The sequence below is a fragment of the Colossoma macropomum genome, unplaced genomic scaffold (genome assembly GCF_904425465.1).
Source record: "Colossoma macropomum unplaced genomic scaffold, Colossoma_macropomum, whole genome shotgun sequence".
Lineage (NCBI taxonomy): Eukaryota > Metazoa > Chordata > Actinopteri > Characiformes > Serrasalmidae > Colossoma > Colossoma macropomum.
This window is the reverse complement of record NW_023494785.1, coordinates 40,609,460-40,629,950: the sequence shown is the minus strand read 5'-3', so window position 1 is coordinate 40,629,950 and position 20,491 is coordinate 40,609,460. Positions and strand designations below refer to the sequence as shown.

General features: G+C 39.8%; 1 protein-coding gene across 1 annotated transcript in view; it reads right to left on the bottom strand.

Moving 5' to 3' along the window:
- Positions 1–5,378: 5,378 nt before the first annotated feature.
- The window catches only part of atp1a3b (ATPase Na+/K+ transporting subunit alpha 3b), a 43,445-nt gene continuing 28,332 nt past the window's right edge, over positions 5,379–20,491 (bottom strand). Inside the window, exons 5-21 of the mRNA XM_036594838.1 lie at positions 19,710–19,823; positions 19,450–19,584; positions 18,973–19,090; positions 18,082–18,350; positions 15,976–16,174; positions 15,094–15,338; positions 13,935–14,127; positions 13,300–13,612; positions 12,346–12,496; positions 12,061–12,229; positions 11,778–11,932; positions 9,711–9,834; positions 9,434–9,579; positions 8,958–9,088; positions 8,505–8,606; positions 8,079–8,170; positions 5,379–6,935 (exon numbers count right to left, since the gene is read on the bottom strand). Coding sequence (XP_036450731.1) covers positions 6,907–6,935; positions 8,079–8,170; positions 8,505–8,606; positions 8,958–9,088; positions 9,434–9,579; positions 9,711–9,834; positions 11,778–11,932; positions 12,061–12,229; positions 12,346–12,496; positions 13,300–13,612; positions 13,935–14,127; positions 15,094–15,338; positions 15,976–16,174; positions 18,082–18,350; positions 18,973–19,090; positions 19,450–19,584; positions 19,710–19,823 — 2,685 coding nt within the window. The 3' untranslated portion in view covers positions 5,379–6,906. The remainder of the gene's footprint in view (positions 6,936–8,078; positions 8,171–8,504; positions 8,607–8,957; positions 9,089–9,433; positions 9,580–9,710; positions 9,835–11,777; positions 11,933–12,060; positions 12,230–12,345; positions 12,497–13,299; positions 13,613–13,934; positions 14,128–15,093; positions 15,339–15,975; positions 16,175–18,081; positions 18,351–18,972; positions 19,091–19,449; positions 19,585–19,709; positions 19,824–20,491) is intronic.

Below are 20,491 nucleotides of genomic sequence, written 5' to 3'. Positions count from 1 at the left end.
TACAGCGTGGTGTGTTTTTGTCACGTCTACTTTAAGGTGGCTAAAATATAGCATCACAATACTTAAACATTTTGACACAATTCGTAACACAATATTAACTTTTCTGGCATTTCTAAAGATGTTGGAACAGGTAAAATGGACCAGTACAAGAGTAATGGAACATTGTGTGTAATAATTATGAAATACACATGAAAAGATTCTTAAAGGGCATAATTGATAGACACATTTTGCTTTTTGTTGCCATGTGGCAACAGTGTGTGACAATAATCTGCAATACGTAAGCAGTAAACACTGCCATAAGATACAGCCATATTCACTGTTCAAGCATTAAATACATGCGTAACAGCCAAGTATGTATAGATGTTTTATAGATGCATAAAGAATTTGGAAAATATATTAACTTGGAATGTAAAAAAGATTGTGAAGATGGCAGTGTCCAGTAGAAGACGATTCATTTACTTCCACTGCAGACTGCGGTTTGCATGCTGTTGCCATATGGCAACAAATATAATTTATCACTTTCTAAAATCCATGAAATTTAAACTGGCTTCATTTGTACCCTCCCACAGATTGTTTACAGTTTTCCTCATAGTTGTTGTATATGAATAATGACAATAAACACCCTTTGAGGGGGCTTTAGAGGCCTCGCCAATGTGATGTGTGAAGTGAGTGAAACAAATACAGACCGCAACAGGAAGGAACAGTGTGTGCAGGAAAATAAAAAATATAAAAAAATAAAAATGTCATTGTTGCCATATGGCAACGTAATGCTGTAGTGTTTAAAAAAGCGAAAAGCTGCTAAAATTACAGGTTTTGCAATTGTTAAATCATAAATCTAAATCTAAACTAGCCTTTTTTAACGATACGTTCAGTAGTTCACTGCAAATATATCTTGGCAAGTAAAATAAACTTATCAACATACCTAATATTTCTCATTATGAGATTGTTGTATGTTTAATATAAGACTATTTCTAGATATTTTACTTGTTTTCCTCACTACATTGCCAGATAATTTGGCTGATTTGTTTTAAACTTAATTTTTTTACCTTAAAAATAAGGAAACTGTCATTGTTGCCATATGGCAACATAAAGCTGTAAAGGGTTTAAAAAAGGCAGTTTATGCAGTTGTTCAATCATAAATCTGAATCTAAACTAGACTTTTTAATGACATGTTTCAGTTGTTCACTGCAAAGAATATCTTGGCAAGTGACATAATCTTAAATCTAGTCCATATGTCTAATATTTCTCAACTTGAGATTGATATAAGTTTAATATAAGATTATTTAGCTTATTTCTTAACTTATTTCCTTGTTTTAATTCAATTTTTTTCATTATATTGGCAGATAATATGGCTAATTTGTTTAAAGCTTTTTTCTTACAACAAGCAATGATATTTGCAATATAGTGAGATAACGACTTACTAAAATCACTTAAAACAAATAAAAATGTCTAGAAATGAGTGAAATACTCATAATAATCATACAACAATCTCAAAATGAGAAATATTAGATATATACATTAGATTTCACTTGCCAAGCTTACATGTTTTGCAGTGTCCAGTGTTCTAGGAGCGCTGAAGATGCTCAGGATACACTCAGAAATGCATATTGTGATGTAATTTATCACAATAATGCTAACCTATCATCATATTGTGCTCCCCTATATGGGATGCCCTCTGTCTTGCCTGCACCCCCCTCCCTCCTTTGACCTCTCTGACCTTTTCAGCATGACAGAGGTGCCCATCCGATTTCTTTCAGGTTGCCATAGTGATGACCTTGAAGAATGACCTCCCCTTCACGCTTTAAACGTATTGCGGCAAAAAAAAAAGCCAGCCGATCGATATCCCATTACGGTGGTGCAGTGAGCAGGGGGAGGGAGGGGGGCAGACCGCAGTGCTCACACCAGCCTCCCCTGGGACTGCGCGAGAGCGTGTTCTGGCCCGAGCTGCCCACTTTTGCAAGTCAGGACTCGGTGCTGTAGAAGGTTCTGGAGAAAAAACTGCAGATCTCAGCAGATTGACAGCGGATACAATAGCAGTTTCTATGCTGCAAAAACAGCCATTACAATGTATAGATTACAATGTGACTTCTGCATTGGCAGATTAGCAGAATGCTAATCGGCTATCTTACTATATTTTTACATTGCTTTATTTTTTACCTTAATGATTGATCAGCTTTAAGTGCAGTTATTACAGATTAATAATGATGGTTTTATTGATACAGCGCTGTTGAAAACCCATCGATAATCATAGAGTTTCAGATCTGAATTATTCTGATAACTGAGTGTACAAGTATAGACCACAACAGTGTGTGCAGGAACAGGAAGTTACTCAGAAAGCCCTCAGTTTCCTAAAGGAAAAGGAAAAAAAAGACCTTTATTTTGTAGTCAAGCATAAAAAAAAATATATATAAAAATGTCATTGTTGCCATGTGGCAACATTAAGCTGTGAAGTGTTTAAAAAGCCAAAAAGCTGCTAAAATCTCCGTTTATGCTGCTGGTTAATCATAAATCTAAATCTAAACCAGCCATTTTAAATGATGCATTTAGTTGTTCACTCCAAAAACTATCTTGGTAAGTGAAATAATCTTAAATCTATTTAATAGATTTAACAGCAATAGATTTTAACAGATATTACAATATATTACAATGTGACTTGTGCATTGGCAGATTAGCAGAATGCTAACCGGCTACCTATGTTTTTTTTTTTTGTTTGTTTTGTTTTGTTTTTTTCACTTTAATAATTGATCAGCTTTATGTGCAGTCATTACAAATTAATAATGATGGTTTTAATAATACAGCACTGTAGAAAACCCATTGATAATCATAGAGTTTTAAATCTGAATTATTCTGATAGACCACAACAGGAACTAGCAGTGTGTGCAGGAATAGGAAGTTACTCAGAAAGCCCTCAGTTTCCTAAAGGAAAAGAAAAAAGACCTTTATTTTGTAGTCAAGCATAAAATAAAAAGATAAAAATGTCATTGTTGCCATGTGGCAACATTAAGCTGTAAAGTGTTTAACAAAAGCAAAAAGCTGCTAAAATCTCAGTTTATGCTGTTGGTTAATCATAAATCTAAATCTAAACCAGCCATTTTAAATGATGCATTTAGTTGTTCACTCCAAAAAATATCTTGGCAAGTAAAAAAAGTCTTAAATCTCTTCAATAGATTTAACAGTAATAGATTTAAACAGATACAATATATTACAATGTGACTTCTGCATTGGCAGATTAGCAGAATGCTAATCGGCTATCTAACCATATTTTTTCATTGTTTTTTTTTTACTTTAATAATTGATCAGCTTTAAGTGCAGTTATTACGTATTAATAACGATGGTTTTATTGATACAGCGCTGTAGAAAACCCATTGATAATCATACTGTTTCAAATCTGAAATATTCTGATAACTGAGTGTACAAGTATAGACCACAACAGTGTGTGCAGGAACAGGAAGTTACTCAGAAAGCCCTCAGTTTCCTAAAGGAAAAGAAAAAAAAGACCTTTATTTTGTGGTCAAGCATAAAATAAACAGATAAAACTGTCATTGTTGCCATGTGGCAACATTATGCTGTGAAGTGTTTAAAAAGCGAAAAGCTGCTAAAATTGGCCTTTTTTTTAATGTTCTTGTGGTTCTGCAAAAAAATATCTTGGCAAGTGAAACAATAGATTTAAACAGAAATTACAATATATTACAGTGTGACTTGTGCATTAGCAGAATGCTAATTGGCTACCTAACCATATTTTTTCATTGCTTTATTTTTTACTTGAATGATTGATCAGCTTCATCTGCAGTTACTACAGATTAATATTGATGGTTTTAATGATACAGCGCTGTAGAAACCCAACGATAATCTTACTGTTTTAAATCTGAATATTTCTGATAACCGTGTGTGGTTAGCGTCTTTTTAAAAAGTGAATTCCAACACCGCGACAGTCTCCCTGATACAGCTAATCCAACACTGAAGTACTGGCATTTAAAACATACTCAGGAACATAAAAGTTTTTAAAAGAAAGAAAATTTCTAAATAAACGCTTTCTTTTGGTGACCCTTACAAAAAAGGAGTTTATTCACGTGTGCTGTTACTACTCTTAAACTAAAAATAAGTGATTATGCTTTTCGGTATACTTTTATGTACTTATAAGAGATAAACAAACAAAGTTATACTTAAGTATACTCGGCTTATACTGACGAGTATACAGAAAAGTTTAAGTATATTCAGCCTGTACTTGTACTTAATCTTTTGACTTAGATGTACTTAAGTAAATATAAACTAACAGTGTGTAAAGTAACAGGGCAGCACGGTGGCATAGTGGGGAGCAAGGTCGGCTGGGTGACCAGGGTCCTTTCTGTGTGGAGTTTGTATGTTCCCTCCATGCCTCTGTGGGTTTCTTCTGGTTTCCTCCCACAGTCCAAAGACATGCAGTCAGGCCAATGGATATATATAATTTCACTTATATCTACTATACTTAAAAATAAACTTACAATATAAACTAAAAAGTGGACCAATTCAGTCCCAAAAACACTAATATGTATACTGTACGTACATTGATATTAGTATACTTACTACATAAAGTATACTTGGAAATATACTTAAACTTTACTCGTTTACTTAATCAAATGAATTTTGAGTATACTTCTTTGTGAGGGGATGGTGGTGGTCCTCAAGCAAAGGAAAAAAAAATCTGGCCTTTGAGATTCTCTCACTCCTCTTTTTAACAAGCTTGACAACAAAAGAACCCTTTTTGGTGGTAATATAGAAGCCTTTTCCAAAAGGTTCTATATAGAACCATCTATAGCACAGTCTGAAAAACCCTTTCACAATGCAAAGAACCCTTCAATCATTTTGATGGATTCTTTTGCTATAGAACCATTTTCTTTACTAAAGAACCCCTGAAGAACCGTCTTTTTTAAGAGTGTTCTTCGTAGCTATTTTTGCTAAAATAAGATCATTGTAGACGTTTCTAAAAGCTAGCTGATTAAGCGTGTACATGCTAATCAGTCTAGTTTGATAATCGTGTGATTTATTGATCATTTCCAAGATATTCTGGCTTGTTAAGATTTCATTTCGCTGCTGTCGGAACAAAACCTCGTATCTCCGAAATGGTAACTTTAGAGGAGAAGGAAAAAACCTACTTTACTTTTAATGAAAGTCAAAGGAACCAGAATTTTTCCCAAGTCATTTTGAGCCATTACTTTTGGTCCGTTCATCATGAAATTTACAAACAATGTAAAAGGTAACAGGCATTTTCAGATTATGTCAAAAACTAAAAAATGGAGATACGAGGTTTTGTTCCGACAGCTGCGATATTTCACGGTATATTGAGCAAACCCAACAAATAACAGAACGCTGAGGAGGGAATGAAGACGCACAGACTTTGCTAGGTTGTATTAAATGTTCTAGATGTTTTATTGGTGTTGGTTTCATTGCTTTCAAACACTTCTACAATTTGTTATCATATTAGTATTTTCTTTTCTTTCTTTAGTCTCACCCCCCACACCTGTCTGAGATGGATGCAGCCTGAGGCAGACTGCTACAGCGCGCTGTCCCCCACCATACACACACACACACACACACACACTCACACAATCATACACACACTCACACGCGCAGCACAAGACCTGGGGCGGCTCCACACACCAGAACACACATTCATTTCCTGATAAAACCCACAGTAGAGGCCCCCACACACCAGGTTCCTTGCTTTGTTTTAGTCTTGCTTAAAATTCCTCATTGGTTGCAGTAACAGTTAGCAACGGTTTGCTAAAAGACCTTCTATTCTTCTTTAAAAGAAGGAAAATAGTGTCATGATATGCGACTGATACGTCAGATAATGTAAAATCAGTCGGCTGATATGTAACGACATGATAGACACACATAAAACTGTCTAAGGAAAAGCGGAACCTGGTGTGTATGGATGCATAATGGCAGTAGAACCAGAAACACTGTCAAGTACGTACTGATTCTCCACCCAATACCTGATAGTCGACATTTCCCTGCATCTTTTTTTTTTTGCCTTACACTCCACTCACAGCCCATCACATGAGAACCGCTCTGCTTCTTTAGTGCCTTTGTTTTCCGTGATCTTACGTTTGATTAAAATGATATTTAATACATGTTTTATTCTAAAACTGACAGTATGAGGTTGTATCTGAAAGATGGGGGGTTACTGTAGCAGAAAACACAAAGATAGACGGAAGGTAGTGCGGAGGGAGAGGGAAACGAGAAGTGTTTATGTTTTCACGTGGAAAGAGTCAACATGCTTCCCTCCATTTTCAATAGATATTTAAAAAAATCAGTCAAAGCAGAACGTAAAAAGATGAAGAAAGGAAAAGGAACGTATGAAAGTGTCTTCTCTCAGGGTCTTAACCAGAGTCTGCCGCAAGTCGTGTGATCCGTGTACCCGTGTGCGACTGGAGGACAGGCGGAGTGATGGAGTGAGTAGAAGGGAAGGAGTAGAAAGGCATGGAGAAGGAAGAGGAGGAGGAGGGGGGGTGGTGTGAGGAAGGGGCGGAGGGCTGGCCCTCGGTTAGCCGAGCATACACACACTCAAACACACACGCACTCGCATGTACGTACGCTCCAATTCTGCGTCGAAAGCTCCTCTCGGATCTACATAACGATTATGCAGCTGCCATTGGTAAATATATAATAGACTTTATGTACACACCCGAGTGAAAAGACATGCAAAGAGTATTATAGGGCGATGGGGGCGGGGTTTGGTTTGGAGTCTGGAAAGGTGTTTTTTCTTTTCTCTTTGGGGCAGACATGGTGTCGGCTCTAAGCTGCTGTCTCTCTGAATGGGGAGGTATAGAGCGTGTGGTTGTGCGTCTTCAACAGGGACGGAGGGGTGAGGAGTAGAAGAAAAATGGAAGATGTAGGGGCGTGAGTAAAGAAGGAATTCATCGATCAATAGTATGTCTCCTTTTCCACCCAACCTGTAGGAGAGAGAGAAGAGAGACACTGTCACTAAACAGCATTATATCGAAAGTCACTCGCTGCAAAAGTGATCTTAGGAAGTGAAATGTAGTCGATATATCGAGTATTTGTAATTTTAAGACTGTTGTAAGAATATTATATGATTTTTTTTCTAGGGGAATTTTCCTAACTGGGAGATATGCTCTAACTCTTCTGGCAGAAAAGTTCTTAAAAAAATTAGTTCTTAAAAACAAGCAAAATGGTCTGCCAATAGAATAAGACACTTTCTTTTGATGCAATTAGAAACAAGTTGAATAATCTTATAATATTCCTAGAAGAATCTCATAATGAGAAATACTAGATTTACTACATTTAAGAGATTTTCACTTGCCTTACTTGCATTAGTTGATACTTGTCATCTAAATTCCTCTCCACAGCTAAATATCATCTGTGTGTTCATTATGTATGACGTCAAATTCAATTCAAAATTCACAGGTGAGCAAAACCGCTCTTGCGCTAGGAAAACTAGTCTTGCGCGCAAAAAAAACTACTCTTGTGCGCAAGAGTAGTTTTCTTCACGCGAGAGCAGTTTTGCTCGCTTGCAAATTTTGAGTAGTTTTATCATTAATCATGATTACTGAACATTCACAAAGACAGAATTCAGTAATTACAGGCAGTGTTTCGGCCATCATACTGGCGGACTCTGAAGGTCGTCTTCTAGAGTGAAAAATATGCAGCAAAAGCTCTGATGACCACTGACAGCCAGCCAGTCACAACGCAGTTCCAGAAATCAGTAGTAACCAATCATATGTCGGGAACCGCCCACAGCTGTCAATTAAATTAAACTCTTACGCGAGCAGAAGCTCAATAGCGAGCAGAAGCTCAATAGCGAGCAGAAAGAACAGTTGAGTGTCGGGCTAATTTTTCCATGCGCAAGCACTTCGGCTTCCCTGGCTTTCCTTGCGATAGTCGTTGTCTTCACGCACGCACGCGAGTGTGGTTTCCTTGCACAAGTACTTCTCTTTGCGTGCACAAGGAATTTTTCATGTGCGCAAGAGTAGTTTTCCTTGTGCAAGAGCGTTTTTCCTCGCTTGCAAATTTTGAATTGGATTTTACACCATACATTATATGTGTGTGCATTAAAGAGGTGGCCGAACACATACCTCCAGGGTTTCGGCGCAGGAGAAGCTTTCGGATCTCATCGTACACAAAGATTAAGAAGCTGTACGGGAACGCACAGAACCACCAGGAAGGTCTGGACAGAAAACAGAGAAAAGAAAGTTTAAGATTCATTTCCTCTCCACAGATCAGAGGTCTTTGTTTCCAGAATCCCGATTCCTGTCCTGGATTTCATAATCGCTGGTAACTGTGACACTAGATGGAAAATCAATTACTTCAACAGTTCAGTTATCTAGCACTCAATTGTCTATCTATCTAAACTCAACTGAAAGTCTGGACTTTAAGGGATCCATCACAGATGACCCAACATGTAAATCTCTACGTCCAGCATACTGTATGCAGATGCAGTCATAACTGTGGCGACTCTTTAGGTCTCCATTCCTGTGTGGGTGTTTATGTGCGTGACTTACTTTAGTGGGTACATCCTGAGGGCTACATCCATGCCTGGGCAGTAGGACAAAAACGCAGCCAGAGCTGTCTCCTCAAACAGGCCGAAGATCAGAATCTTATTCCTGTAGAAAAACAAAAAGATGCAATTACACCTTGTATACTTGCACCCCAACCACAGACACATTAACATCTAAAATAGGGCTGCAATGAAACAAAAACAAAAACCTAGAACAATGTATGATGTTCATATGATGTGGTAAGTTTTGCAGGCTGCGTTAGTTTCTACTGTTTCCATTATTTCATTTTAATCCCTTGTCACACCGACAGAAATTTGAATGATGCTGCTGTGACAAAGCGAAGTGAGAGGGAACAGCCTTGATTCGTTAAATAATATTCAATAGATTAACTTTTTACAGAAATAAACATTAGTTGCAGCCCTAATCCAAACTAATGCACACAGTGTGTGAACTCACTTCATGCCCTGCTGGAACACAGAGTTGCGTCTGGTCTTGCAAATGATGAGATCGGCCCACTGCACGACCACAATACTGACAAAGAAAGCTGTGTGGCATGTGAACTCGACAATCTTCCTCTGCTCATACGTCTGCAAATGAGAAGCATGAAGACATTCTAAGTGTAATCCAAATAAATCACAGACAGACTAGAGCATTAAAAACATGGCTGAAATGTTTTGTCCATGCTAAATTTTGGACTCTTCAGTAACTACATGGAAAAAAAAAGGAAGCGGTCAAGAGGAAGCTAAAAAGTAGGGAGAAAAACTAAACAAGGTATAAATGCGGGTCAAAATCCATTAAAAGGTCTAAATTGGCTATGAAAGTTAAATTAGAACCTGACCCAAAACCAAGAAATATCTGAGAAATGTCCAAAAACCCAGCCAAACTCAATATGAATGGTCAGGTTCTAACACAGCAACAAGCACGGTGCTTACCCACTGCTGTCCATAGCTGTCCTCGAGGTCATTGATGGAACGGTCATCCCAGTTGAGTCTGATGCCCACCAGAATAGAGGGAAGGAAGCCGTTCTCAGCCAAAATCACAAAGTAACTGAAGAAGCCTCCCAAAGCCTGGATCATACCTACACACGCAAACAGAGACACACTCTGCAAATGTCTATACGTGACTGAACATAAGAGGCAGGAATAAAATAGAGAGTGCTTATATATGCATGTGTGTTTTTGCGTATATTTGTGTGTGTATTAAATATACCAATCTGTCCATAAGCAATGCTGATGAGACGCTCGTTGACCAGTTTGTCCCTCAGTGGGTTCCTGGGCTGCCTCTTCATGATGTCACTCTCAGCTGCCTCATAAGCCAGAGAGATAGCTGGAACCTAGAGATGGAAAGAGAGCGAATGCTTATATATACAGTACGATGCAAAAGTCAGATAGCACAAGATATTCATTTTTCAGTGTCAGGATTTTTCCCCAGTTTTCTCCCCAATTTAGTCGTCTCCAATTACTCCCACTAGTTAAAAACCCCCCAATCACACGATACTGCCAACGCTAAGAGGGTGAAGGCTAATACAGGCTTCCTCCGAGACCCGTGAAGCACCGCTGCATCCATTCGAACTGCCGCTAATGCAATGTCACTGGACAGCCAAACGCGCTCTGAGGGAAGCGCCAACTGACAGGTTCGTTATGCCAGCTAACAGACGCCTGCGGTGACTAGCATCGCGATGAGTGATGGGGGAGAAGGGGGGCCTACCCACCCAGAGAGAGCGAGGCCAATTGTGCTTGGACTCCCAGCCACAGATGGCTGTAGCATCACCAGGGATCGAACTCGTGATCTCCTGACGACAAGGTCAACGCTTAAACGGTTGCGCCACTCGGGAGCCCCAGAGGAAACACAAATTCAACAGAAAACCCTCTAAATAAATCTAAACAAAACAAGTTACAGCTGGTGTAAAAGCTGTTCCCACTGACGTTATGTTCCTCTTCAAAGAGACACTAACGTTCACACAAACAACTACCTAAACTCACCTTAGCTGCCTCACAAAGTTCCTCCACGTGCATCTAAAACAACTAGGGCTGGGTGTTCACTACACGACTTCTAAAATCTTAACAGAGGAGAGCATCACAAACTTCAGTTTGTCACAGAATTTCTTGTCTTTTTGTCGCGAGGGCACTCTAGACGACATTAGACGACAAGGCGAAAAGAGAGTATAACACACATAATGAGTTTGGGCTATGAAAAAGAACTATAACTCCCAGATCTCCTCAGAGATCACACGACACAAACAAAGCTAAGCTTACTGGGCCAAACCTGTTTGTGCTTTTACAGGAAAAACTGTGTAAACTGGGGATTAATATGGGGCTAAGAAACACTGATAGAGTGAGAGCTGGAGAAATATTTCACTACAAACTGGGAGCTGGCTTGAAATTGTGAAGAGAGTGACCTGACGACTGGATCCTTACATTATAAACATAATTACGGCTCTTATTTGTCAGCTGTCTCCGTGCTCCGCTGTTCAGGCGGTGTGCATGTACTTCTCCTTTTTCTCCGCTCTTCTAGCACTCTGATTGGCTATTGTTCGAATCACTCGTTGAGTAAATCTTGGAGCTTCTCACACTACAGGACTCGTGAACGTTTTGAGTCGTAAATTTCAAACGTTTGATAATATCAGAGGAAATCCGAGCAACCTAAAGATTCACTCGTTTCTCCTCTCACACTACCATTTGCTTCAGATTGTGAAAATTTGTCGCAAGGGGCAAATCAGGGTGAAAAAGTCTTATAGTGTGGCCCCAGCTTAAAGGAAGCATTTCTGAAGAGATTAAATATAATGCAGTCTACTTATTTAAGGAAGGGGAAAGTCATTGAAAAAACAGGTGCTTCCAAAACTGGAGTTTAAAAATTTATTAAAAATACTGAATGAATCTTAACAACCACACAAGACCTGACAGACCAACAAAACCGTCCCCACAGTACTTAGAGCTTGCCTGAGCAACCACTAACACTGGTTAGGCTGGCACTAACATCAGCTAAAATGCAAATAGCTTTGTAGAAACAGAGACACATTATGTAAAACTACATTTTGTATTTACACTATATATCAAAATGATTGCTGACTAGCAGAATAGATTATCTTATGGAAATACAGTAGAGGTCATGTTGATGTGACGGCATGTGACTTATAAATTGAACAGTACCCCAAAACGTTTGGTGAAAACACGTTTTTGTGAGCTCTCATAAACTCCACTCATAAAATTGAAGTAAACACATGAGAAAGTATCAGATCGTGTTTTGTTACATTTTTGTATTTTCTCTGTGTCTCACCATGTCTGTGCCCAGGTCAATGCAGAGGATGGTGATGGTGCCCAGAGGTAGTGGAATGTTGACGATGATGAAGAACAGGAAGGGAGTGATCTCTGGGATGTTGCTGGTCAGAGTGTACGCAATGGATTTCTTCAAGTTATCAAAGATCAGGCGACCTGGAGGGAGAGTGAGATTTATTATTTATTTCTGTATTTATTACAATTATTGTATTATAATTACTGTAGCATTCAGTAAGAGTACAGTTCACCCTCGCATCAGCAATGGTCTCCTCTTGTCCACTCACCTTCTTCTACTCCGGTAACGATGGAGGCAAAGTTGTCGTCCAGCAGGATCATGTCTGCAGCCTGCTTGGACACGTCAGACCCAGCGATCCCCATGGCAACACCGATATCGGCCTTCTTCAGAGCAGGGGAGTCATTCACACCATCACCGGTTACAGCTACAATAGCCCCCTGAGAGATACAGAGAGACAGAGATTGCAAAAGTTTTAGGTTATCAAGTCTGTGTGGTATACTCTGTGGGAACCAAATGTCCCCATAATGACAGAAATGCATGTATTTATGTGTACCTGTCGCTGGCAGCCCTCTACAATAATGAGTTTTTGCTGGGGAGAAGTCCTGGCAAAGACAATTTCTGTGTGGTTTCGCAAAATCTCATCGATTTGGTCCTGAGACATGTCCTTCAGTTCTGTTCCATGGATTACACAAGCTTTGGCATCTCTGAAACACACATTCCACACCAATGACCAAGATATTCGAATTTAAAAATCCAAAAATTGACACAATTAGTTGCTATGCATGTGTCAGTGCATGCGTGAGCACAAATATGTCAAGTTATCAACTGCTTAACTGTAATTCCAATCTTGAAATTACATCAGCAATTGTGCAATAGGCAGTACCGGCCACGCAAGCTGATTGGTTGAGAAGCGTTCTAACTGTGCTGATATTTCACCATAACATCACAGGTTTTTCACAAACACTGTATCACTCTGCTGAGACGCCGTTGCTAAGCAACAGCTGTACGAGACACTCGAGCCATATGAACATTTTTACTTCTTACTTTGCCACAAACAGAAAATGGACACTTTTAAGATCACATTTGACCGACAGCCGATTTGGTCAGACTCTGAAGATGAGACTACACTAAATTCCCAAACTGGCCGGTCTGTGTGGAGCTGGAGAACGAACTGTCGGCTGTGCAGCAAGTGTGCAGAGTTCGTTACTCTGATGTAGCAACAAGCTGCTTGTTAAGGAACTATAATTTGGTGAAGGAACTGCGAACATTAAAACATATTAAACGCCGCGTTCACGGCCCAGTTTATTAATTTATTACTTTATTTATTCAACTGTTGTATAAAAGCAGTAGAACACTCGAGGAGTGTGTTTTCGCTAATAACATCACGGCTGTGATGATCTACGGCGACCAAATCACAGCCGTGATGTTATTTCACGATAACACACTCCCTCTCGTGTTCTATTGCTTAAATAATATATTGGCCACAGCTACATCATGCAGCTCTTACCTTGGGTTAACCTGGCTGACTGGGATGTTGAGGCGGGCAGCGATGTCCTCCACTGTCTCGTTGCCTTCAGAGATGATGCCCACACCCTTAGCAATGGCCTTGGCGGTGATGGGATGGTCTCCAGTCACCATGATGACTTTAATACCGGCTGAGCGGCACTTCCCCACTGCATCGGGCACGGCGGCACGGGGTGGGTCAATCATGGACATCAGGCCCACAAAGCACAGGTTATCTGTCTGGAAATTGACGTCATCTGTGTCGAAGGCAAAACCTTTGGGGTACTGATCTTCGGGCATAAGGAGATGGCAGAATCCTGAGATGGAGAAAAGCAGTGAAAATAGTTCAATACAGCATCGTACACTGCTGTGCAAATGCTACGTCAAGTGTCAGGTCATGTTCGATGTTTTGAGAATAACAATAAGTTAGTAAATGACGAACAATGTCATGTTTTGTCTACAACTCAATTGGCTTTGTATTATAGAAAACAATGGTTACAGTTTTTGTTGTAGTGTATAACAGAAGCATTTTTCTGTTTCTCTCACTTTAATTCAGTTCAATTTGATTATTTGATTACTTTTTATTGGCCTGAGTGTCATCATTTCATTATCTCTTATTGATTATTCTTCCTCTCTCACCCAGCACTCTCTCTCCCAATCCTCCCAGCTCCAGGTAGGCATTCTGGAAGGCCTCCCTCAGCTCCTCGTCCATGGGCTGCTCCTTGCCCTGTATCATGATGGTGGAGCAGCGGTCCAGGATGCGCTCTGGCGCCCCCTTCATCACGAGCAGGTAACGGTTATCATTGGGGTCCTCCGTCTCATGGATAGACAGCTACGAAAGAGAGAGAAGGAAGTGTGTAACAGTCTTATGAATCACAGCTGTGGGTATTTAATATAACTAAAAAGAAAAGAGGTATGTATTTGATAGAGGGTTGTGGTGGCAATGTACGCCATTTTTTAAAGATATTTTATCTTGTTGTCTAAGATAATGTGAAAAATATTCTCTGGTCCCACGTTGACTGACTACTTTAAACGCCATCGCACACTGGACGTGCTGCATCGCATCCCATAGAGTCGCCTGTAGAGGCGAACCTGCTAAGCGAATTTACCTTCAAATTCATTCATTTTGAATTAAGTGCCTCGGGTGCAGAGAGCACCAAGTTCAGAGGTGCATGTCCACAAGTCGCGACATCAGTGCGGGCAGTTGTATTTGAGTGTCACATCAAAATAAGTTTATTTTCAGGGAGCTCCCAGAATTTTGACTGAGACATTCAGAAGGTCCAAGAGGTTAATTAGGAGGTCCTGGACCCCCCAGTAACCCCTGTATTTCAAACCTTGGTTTAAGAACTGCTAAATTTTATCATGTCTTGGAATAAATGACATGAGTGAATTTGCTAAATGGAGCTAGTTTGTTCTTATCACTTTAAGGACTCTTTGACGGTTAAAATTTTACAATTTTGGAAACTCTTAACCTCATACAGCAGTTCCAGAGTAATTAATGTATAATACAGCTTATCGCTGCTGTCGGATCTCCATTTTTGTTGTTTTTCAGTTTTTTTGTCATGATTAAAAGTACCTGTTACTCTTTACACTGTGTGTAAATTTCATGATGAATGGACAAAAAGAAATGACCCAAAATGACTTGGAAGAAATTCTGGTTCCATTGACTCACATTAAAGATAAAGTTTTTTCTTCACCTGTAAAGTTACCATTTTGGACATAAGAGGTTTTGTTCCGACAACAGCGATATGATTAATAATTGATTGATATGACTATGTTCAAGGGATTAAATGCGGACCTGGTATTTGTTGGTGGAGTTGAATGGGATCTCGGCTACTTTCTTGTTCTTCTCCCTCATCTGTTTCACTGAGCCGCAGGACAGTTCAATACACTTCAGCAGAGCAGACTCGGAGGCGTCACCCGCCACGTCCCTCTTCAAGATAGGTAGAGATTCTTGGCCTGCCTTAAACACTGCCCTGTTACACAGGGACGCCACACGAGCCAGAGACACCCACGTCACTGAGGTCTTATCGAACGATGCACCTACAAAGAAGGAAGTTAATGTTCAGATGAGGTGATAAGTGTATGCTGTGTATGTTGACCTGCAAGATCTCTTAATGCAACTGTGCCTCTTTCTGCTTTCAACTCTTGCAACTTTAAATCTCTTGCCACTTTAAATCATGTCAGAGAATAAGACACAGATTCTTGTTCTGTGAACTTGCTATTCCAAGTTCAACTAACCCGAAATTTTAAGGCCATCCAGTAACCTTTTTAAGATAAAACCCCAAATTTTCTGCAATGTAATTAAGCTTTAATTGATGTTATCAATATTTACTATGAAAAAAATTAATGCAAGAGCTTCACAAAATATATGGGATGTTGACGCCTCATTGCTGCTGCCTTTATTTTACATTTTTGACCTTATTATTAAAAATCTCAAGGACCTCAACTTAGCTCATACAGCTGCAAAATAAACAGAGTACATGATTCTTACAGCATGGATAATAGAGTCATTTATTATGGGTTATTGCAGTATTCAAATTTCCAGACAACAATCAGGTGCCGCAGGAAACTGCAGAAGGCATAATGGTTTAATTAGTAGCTTAATTAATTGATTACTTGATTAGAGAATGACTGAGGTGCAGCCCTAGCTCACAGTGATGTGTTGAAGGCCACTAACCGGACTGGTCCTCAGTGGTGTCAGCCTCATGAATCTGGTTGTCAAACCACATGTGGGCCACGGTCATGCGGTTCTGCGTGAGAGTTCCGGTCTTGTCCGAGCAGATGGTAGAGGTAGAGCCCAGGGTCTCCACAGCCTCCAGGTTCTTCACCAGACAGTTCTTCCGAGCCATGCGCTTCGCTGTGAGAGTCAAACACACCTGGCAGAAAAAAAGAAAGATTAAAAGGATTGACTGACTGAATATTTAATGCACCTGTATTCTATGTGTCTCTGGTGTACAGTAACTAAGTAAATGTAATTCATTACTGTACTTAAGTATTTTTTTCATGTATCTGTACTTTACTGAAGTATTTCCATTTTGGGCGACTTTTTACTTTCACTCCACTACATTTCAAAGTCAGATATCTCACTTTTTACTCCACTACATTTTGCGAAATCTGTCGTTCCTTTGAAGTGTGAAGCAAGAACACCAATCAGGGCATAGCGGTCACTTTGTGTTGAGCTTGTTTTGACCTGTTGGTCATACCGACCCAGTGCGAGCATACGGTTCAACATCAGTGCAGCAGTGTAAAATTTTGGGTGTGTCTATTCAACATAAATGATGGAACTAATCTAACTTTGTATAAATAGACCACAATATAGAAATATGGACACATATGCAGTTGTGACTGATGTCTTTTTTCTGAATTTATACAAACACTATTTAATTTTATAGTAAATGTGTTTTTGCTAGTTTATGTTTATGAACAGAGACCTACAGATGCAGTTTAGTAAAGGAAAACATTTGTGAAGTTTAAAGCAAGTTTTTATTAAACTTAAACTTGTAACTAAGTTGCAAATAAAGAAAGAGTCTTGTTACAAAAATGATAATAGGACATTAGAGTCATAATTAATTTTTTGGTACTTTTATTTTCGGTACATTTGAAGGCAAATACTTTTGTACTTTTACTCAAGTGGAGGTCTGAAGGGAGGAACTTCTACTTTTACTGGAGTAATATTTTACCTTGGGTTTCTCTACTTTAACTCAAGTACATGATTTGTGTACTTCGTCCATCACTGGTAATATGATGCTGTCCTCAACCTTTAAAATTTATAGAAAATGAGCATTTGTCTAGAGCTGTAGACCAGGGGTGTCCAAACTTTTTTCAAAGAGGACCAGATCGTACTGTGTCAAAAATACCTGAGGGCTGAACTATTATTCACAGATGATTCAAAATATTAAGTTTTCAAAATATCAGCACGTTGAAACCGAGTTTTATGTGAGCTACTGTGTTTATTATCACTGCATAAAAGATGCACGAGGCTTCTTTTATTCCTGGATTGTTCATTCAGAACAGTTTGGATCGATAAGCGCTTTGGATCGATAAGCGAAAGGAAGAACTGCAACGTATTGGCTGGCGGGCGGCTTAAAATACACTGTAAAACAGAAGTCGGGGGCCAATTAAAATCTGTCTGTGGGCCACATTTGGCGCCGGGGCCAGACTTTGGACACCCTTGCTGTAGATGATTCTAAGATGTCTGAGAAAACTGCATAACATCAGAAATAAAATGAACATCCAGATACCGCACATTGTTTAACATTTAATGCATTTCTGTTAGAAAAAACTGACCAAAACATCTAAAATACCTTTCAGTGTAATAATATTTTTTATTATAATATTATAACTATAACAAGGATAATACGGACTGCGCAGTGGGTAGTGCTGCCACCTCACAGTAAGAAGGGCCTGGGTTTGATTCCCCAGACGGGTGACCAGGGTCCTTTCTGTGTGGAGTCTGTGTGTTCTCCCCGTGTCTGCATGGGTTTCCTTCGGGTACTCCAGTCCAAAGACATGCAGTCTGGGGAACTGGAGATGCTAAATTGCCCCTCGGTGTAATGTATATGTCTGTGTGTCTGCCCTGTGATAGACTGACAACCTGTCCAGGGTGTTTCCTGCCTTCTGCCCAATGAGCGCTGGACCCCCCGCGGACCCAGAGGATAAGTAGCTTAGGTTGTGTATTACAATATAACAGCTTAAACATAAGCTGAGTAAATGACAAAAATTCCAACCTTTTTAGTGAGTGTATGTGCGTGAATAATTGTGTGTAATTTTTAAGAATGCTCACAGTGACAGTAGCTAGCAGTCCCTCAGGCACATTAGCCACGATAATACCGATGAGGAAGATGACGGCCTCAAGCCAGCTGTAGCCCAGGATGATGGACAGAATGAAGAAGGTGACTCCCAGAAAGACAGCCACACCGGTGATGATGTGGATGAAGTGTTCGATCTCCTTGGCGATGGGCGTCTTCCCCGTCTCCAGACCGGAGGTCAGAGTGGCAATGCGGCCCATCACTGTACGGTCACCAGTGCATACAACGATACCACGTGCAGTTCCTGAGAACAAGAGACAGTCCGGCACACTCAGTCAGCTGAATGTAATAAATGATCACACACTCTAAGAGGGACAGTTCCACCAAAAATCCTACAGTTTGGTTAACAATTCATGGATGGTTTGTTCATTTTTGGCTAAATAATACATAAAAGCAAATCAGCCAAGACATATTTGGTGTCTGGAGTTTGCTTTGTTAGCTTTGTGCTGGAGCTACGAGGCTAATGTAGCTATCAAGCAATGAAAGCTTATGCCCCACCATTTAGCACTGTGCAAACTGCATGTTTAACCCATCACACAGTTAAGTTGTTGAGTAATCTCAAATGGCAAGTGTGTGATTTATATTTGAAGTTCGAGGAAACTGATGCAAATTCAATTTCTGGTGAACTGTAAGATGTGCTATGTTTGCTGTTATATATGAATGACCTCAAAGATAAATTAGTACTGGAGTTTATTCATCCTTGACGAACAAGCTGAGATGTAATTCTTGCTTTTACTGACGCACAAAATAAAATAAACCAAAAATTACATATGAATTAATATTAGCTGAACTGAATTCAAATGAAAGAGTAAGTGGGTGAATGAATGAATGAACGAATGAATGAATGTATGAAAAAGAGTCAGTACCCTCTACACAGTTGGTGGAGAAGAAGGCGATATTGCGGGTTTCCAGTGGGTTGTCGTGGGTGCAGTCGGGCGATCGTGTCTGTGGTTCCGATTCCCCAGTCAGAGAGGAGTTATCCACCTGCAAACACACATAGTTCAAAATCTCACTGTTCCTACAGTTATTTAATTCACTGCCTTATTTCATCCCAAAAAGCCCTGACATTGTACGAAACCAGATATTGAAAGCAAAGGTTCACATACTTTTGCCACTCCCAGATATGTAGTCCTGGATCATTTTCCTCAATAAATAAACAACCAAGTCTAATATTTTTGTCTTGTTTGTTTAATTTGGTTCTTTTTATCTACTATTAGGACTCGTGTGAAAATCTGATGAAGTTTTAGGTCAAATTTATGCAGAAATATAGAAAATTCTAAAGGGTTCACAAACGTTCAAGCGCCACTGTATGTGTACTTTTGTGTGCGTGTATATATGTGTACCTTGCAGCCATGTGAGGAGATGATCCGGAGGTCAGCAGGAATCCTGTCTCCTCCTTTCACCTCCACCAGATCTCCTGCCACCACTTCCTCCGCATTAATCTGCATCTTCTCTCCTTCACGGATCACCAAAGCTTGCTGCAGGCAGAGAGAGCATTACACACACACACACACACACACACACACACACACACTCACACACTCAACGCAGCGAGTGCTCTCAAACCACGGCATCTGGTGAACGAACAGCGAGCGGACAGTACCTGGGGCACCATGTTCTTGAAGGACTCCATGATCTTTGAGCTCTTGGCCTCCTGAAAGTACGAGAAGCAGCCGGTGATGATGACCACGGCCGACAGCACGATACCCAGGTACAGCTGAGGGAGAGAGAGGAGCACTTGAGTTATTGATACTGCATCTAGTGATAGAAAGCATGTCGCTGATGTCGGAAGAAAACCTTGTATCTCCAAAATGGTAACTTTACAGGAGAAGGAAAAAACATACTTTACTTTTATTGTAAGTCAATGGAACCAGAATTTTTCCCAAGTCATTTTGGGCCGTTCCTTTTGGTCGATTCCTCATGAAATTTACACACAACATAAAGAGCAACAGGCATTTTCAAACTATGTCAAAAAACTGAAATACAACAAAAAAGGGAGATACAAGGTTTTCTTCCAACAACAGTGATGTGCTCATTAAGACTGACGCAAAGTATGCATTATTGAGGTATTCATGTCTATGTCTAGGATGAGTAGTTAACATTTTGTTTGCATGAGTACGTTAAGGCTATGGTTAGTCGACGAAACCGTGAACAAATGTCAACATATGGGTTCTACTGTATCGATGAGCCACAAAAGAAGAAACTGCCATCACACAACCATAATTTAGACTGATAATGAAGGCAAATGGAGAGAAACCAAGCAAGGCTACATCTAGAGTGTTCAAAGTGTAGGTTTGGCATGGTACACTGCAACATAATGCAAAGCTATGTCATTTTCATTGTGCAATTCACTTGCAGGGACCTTTAAAAGAAAAGCACCCACAC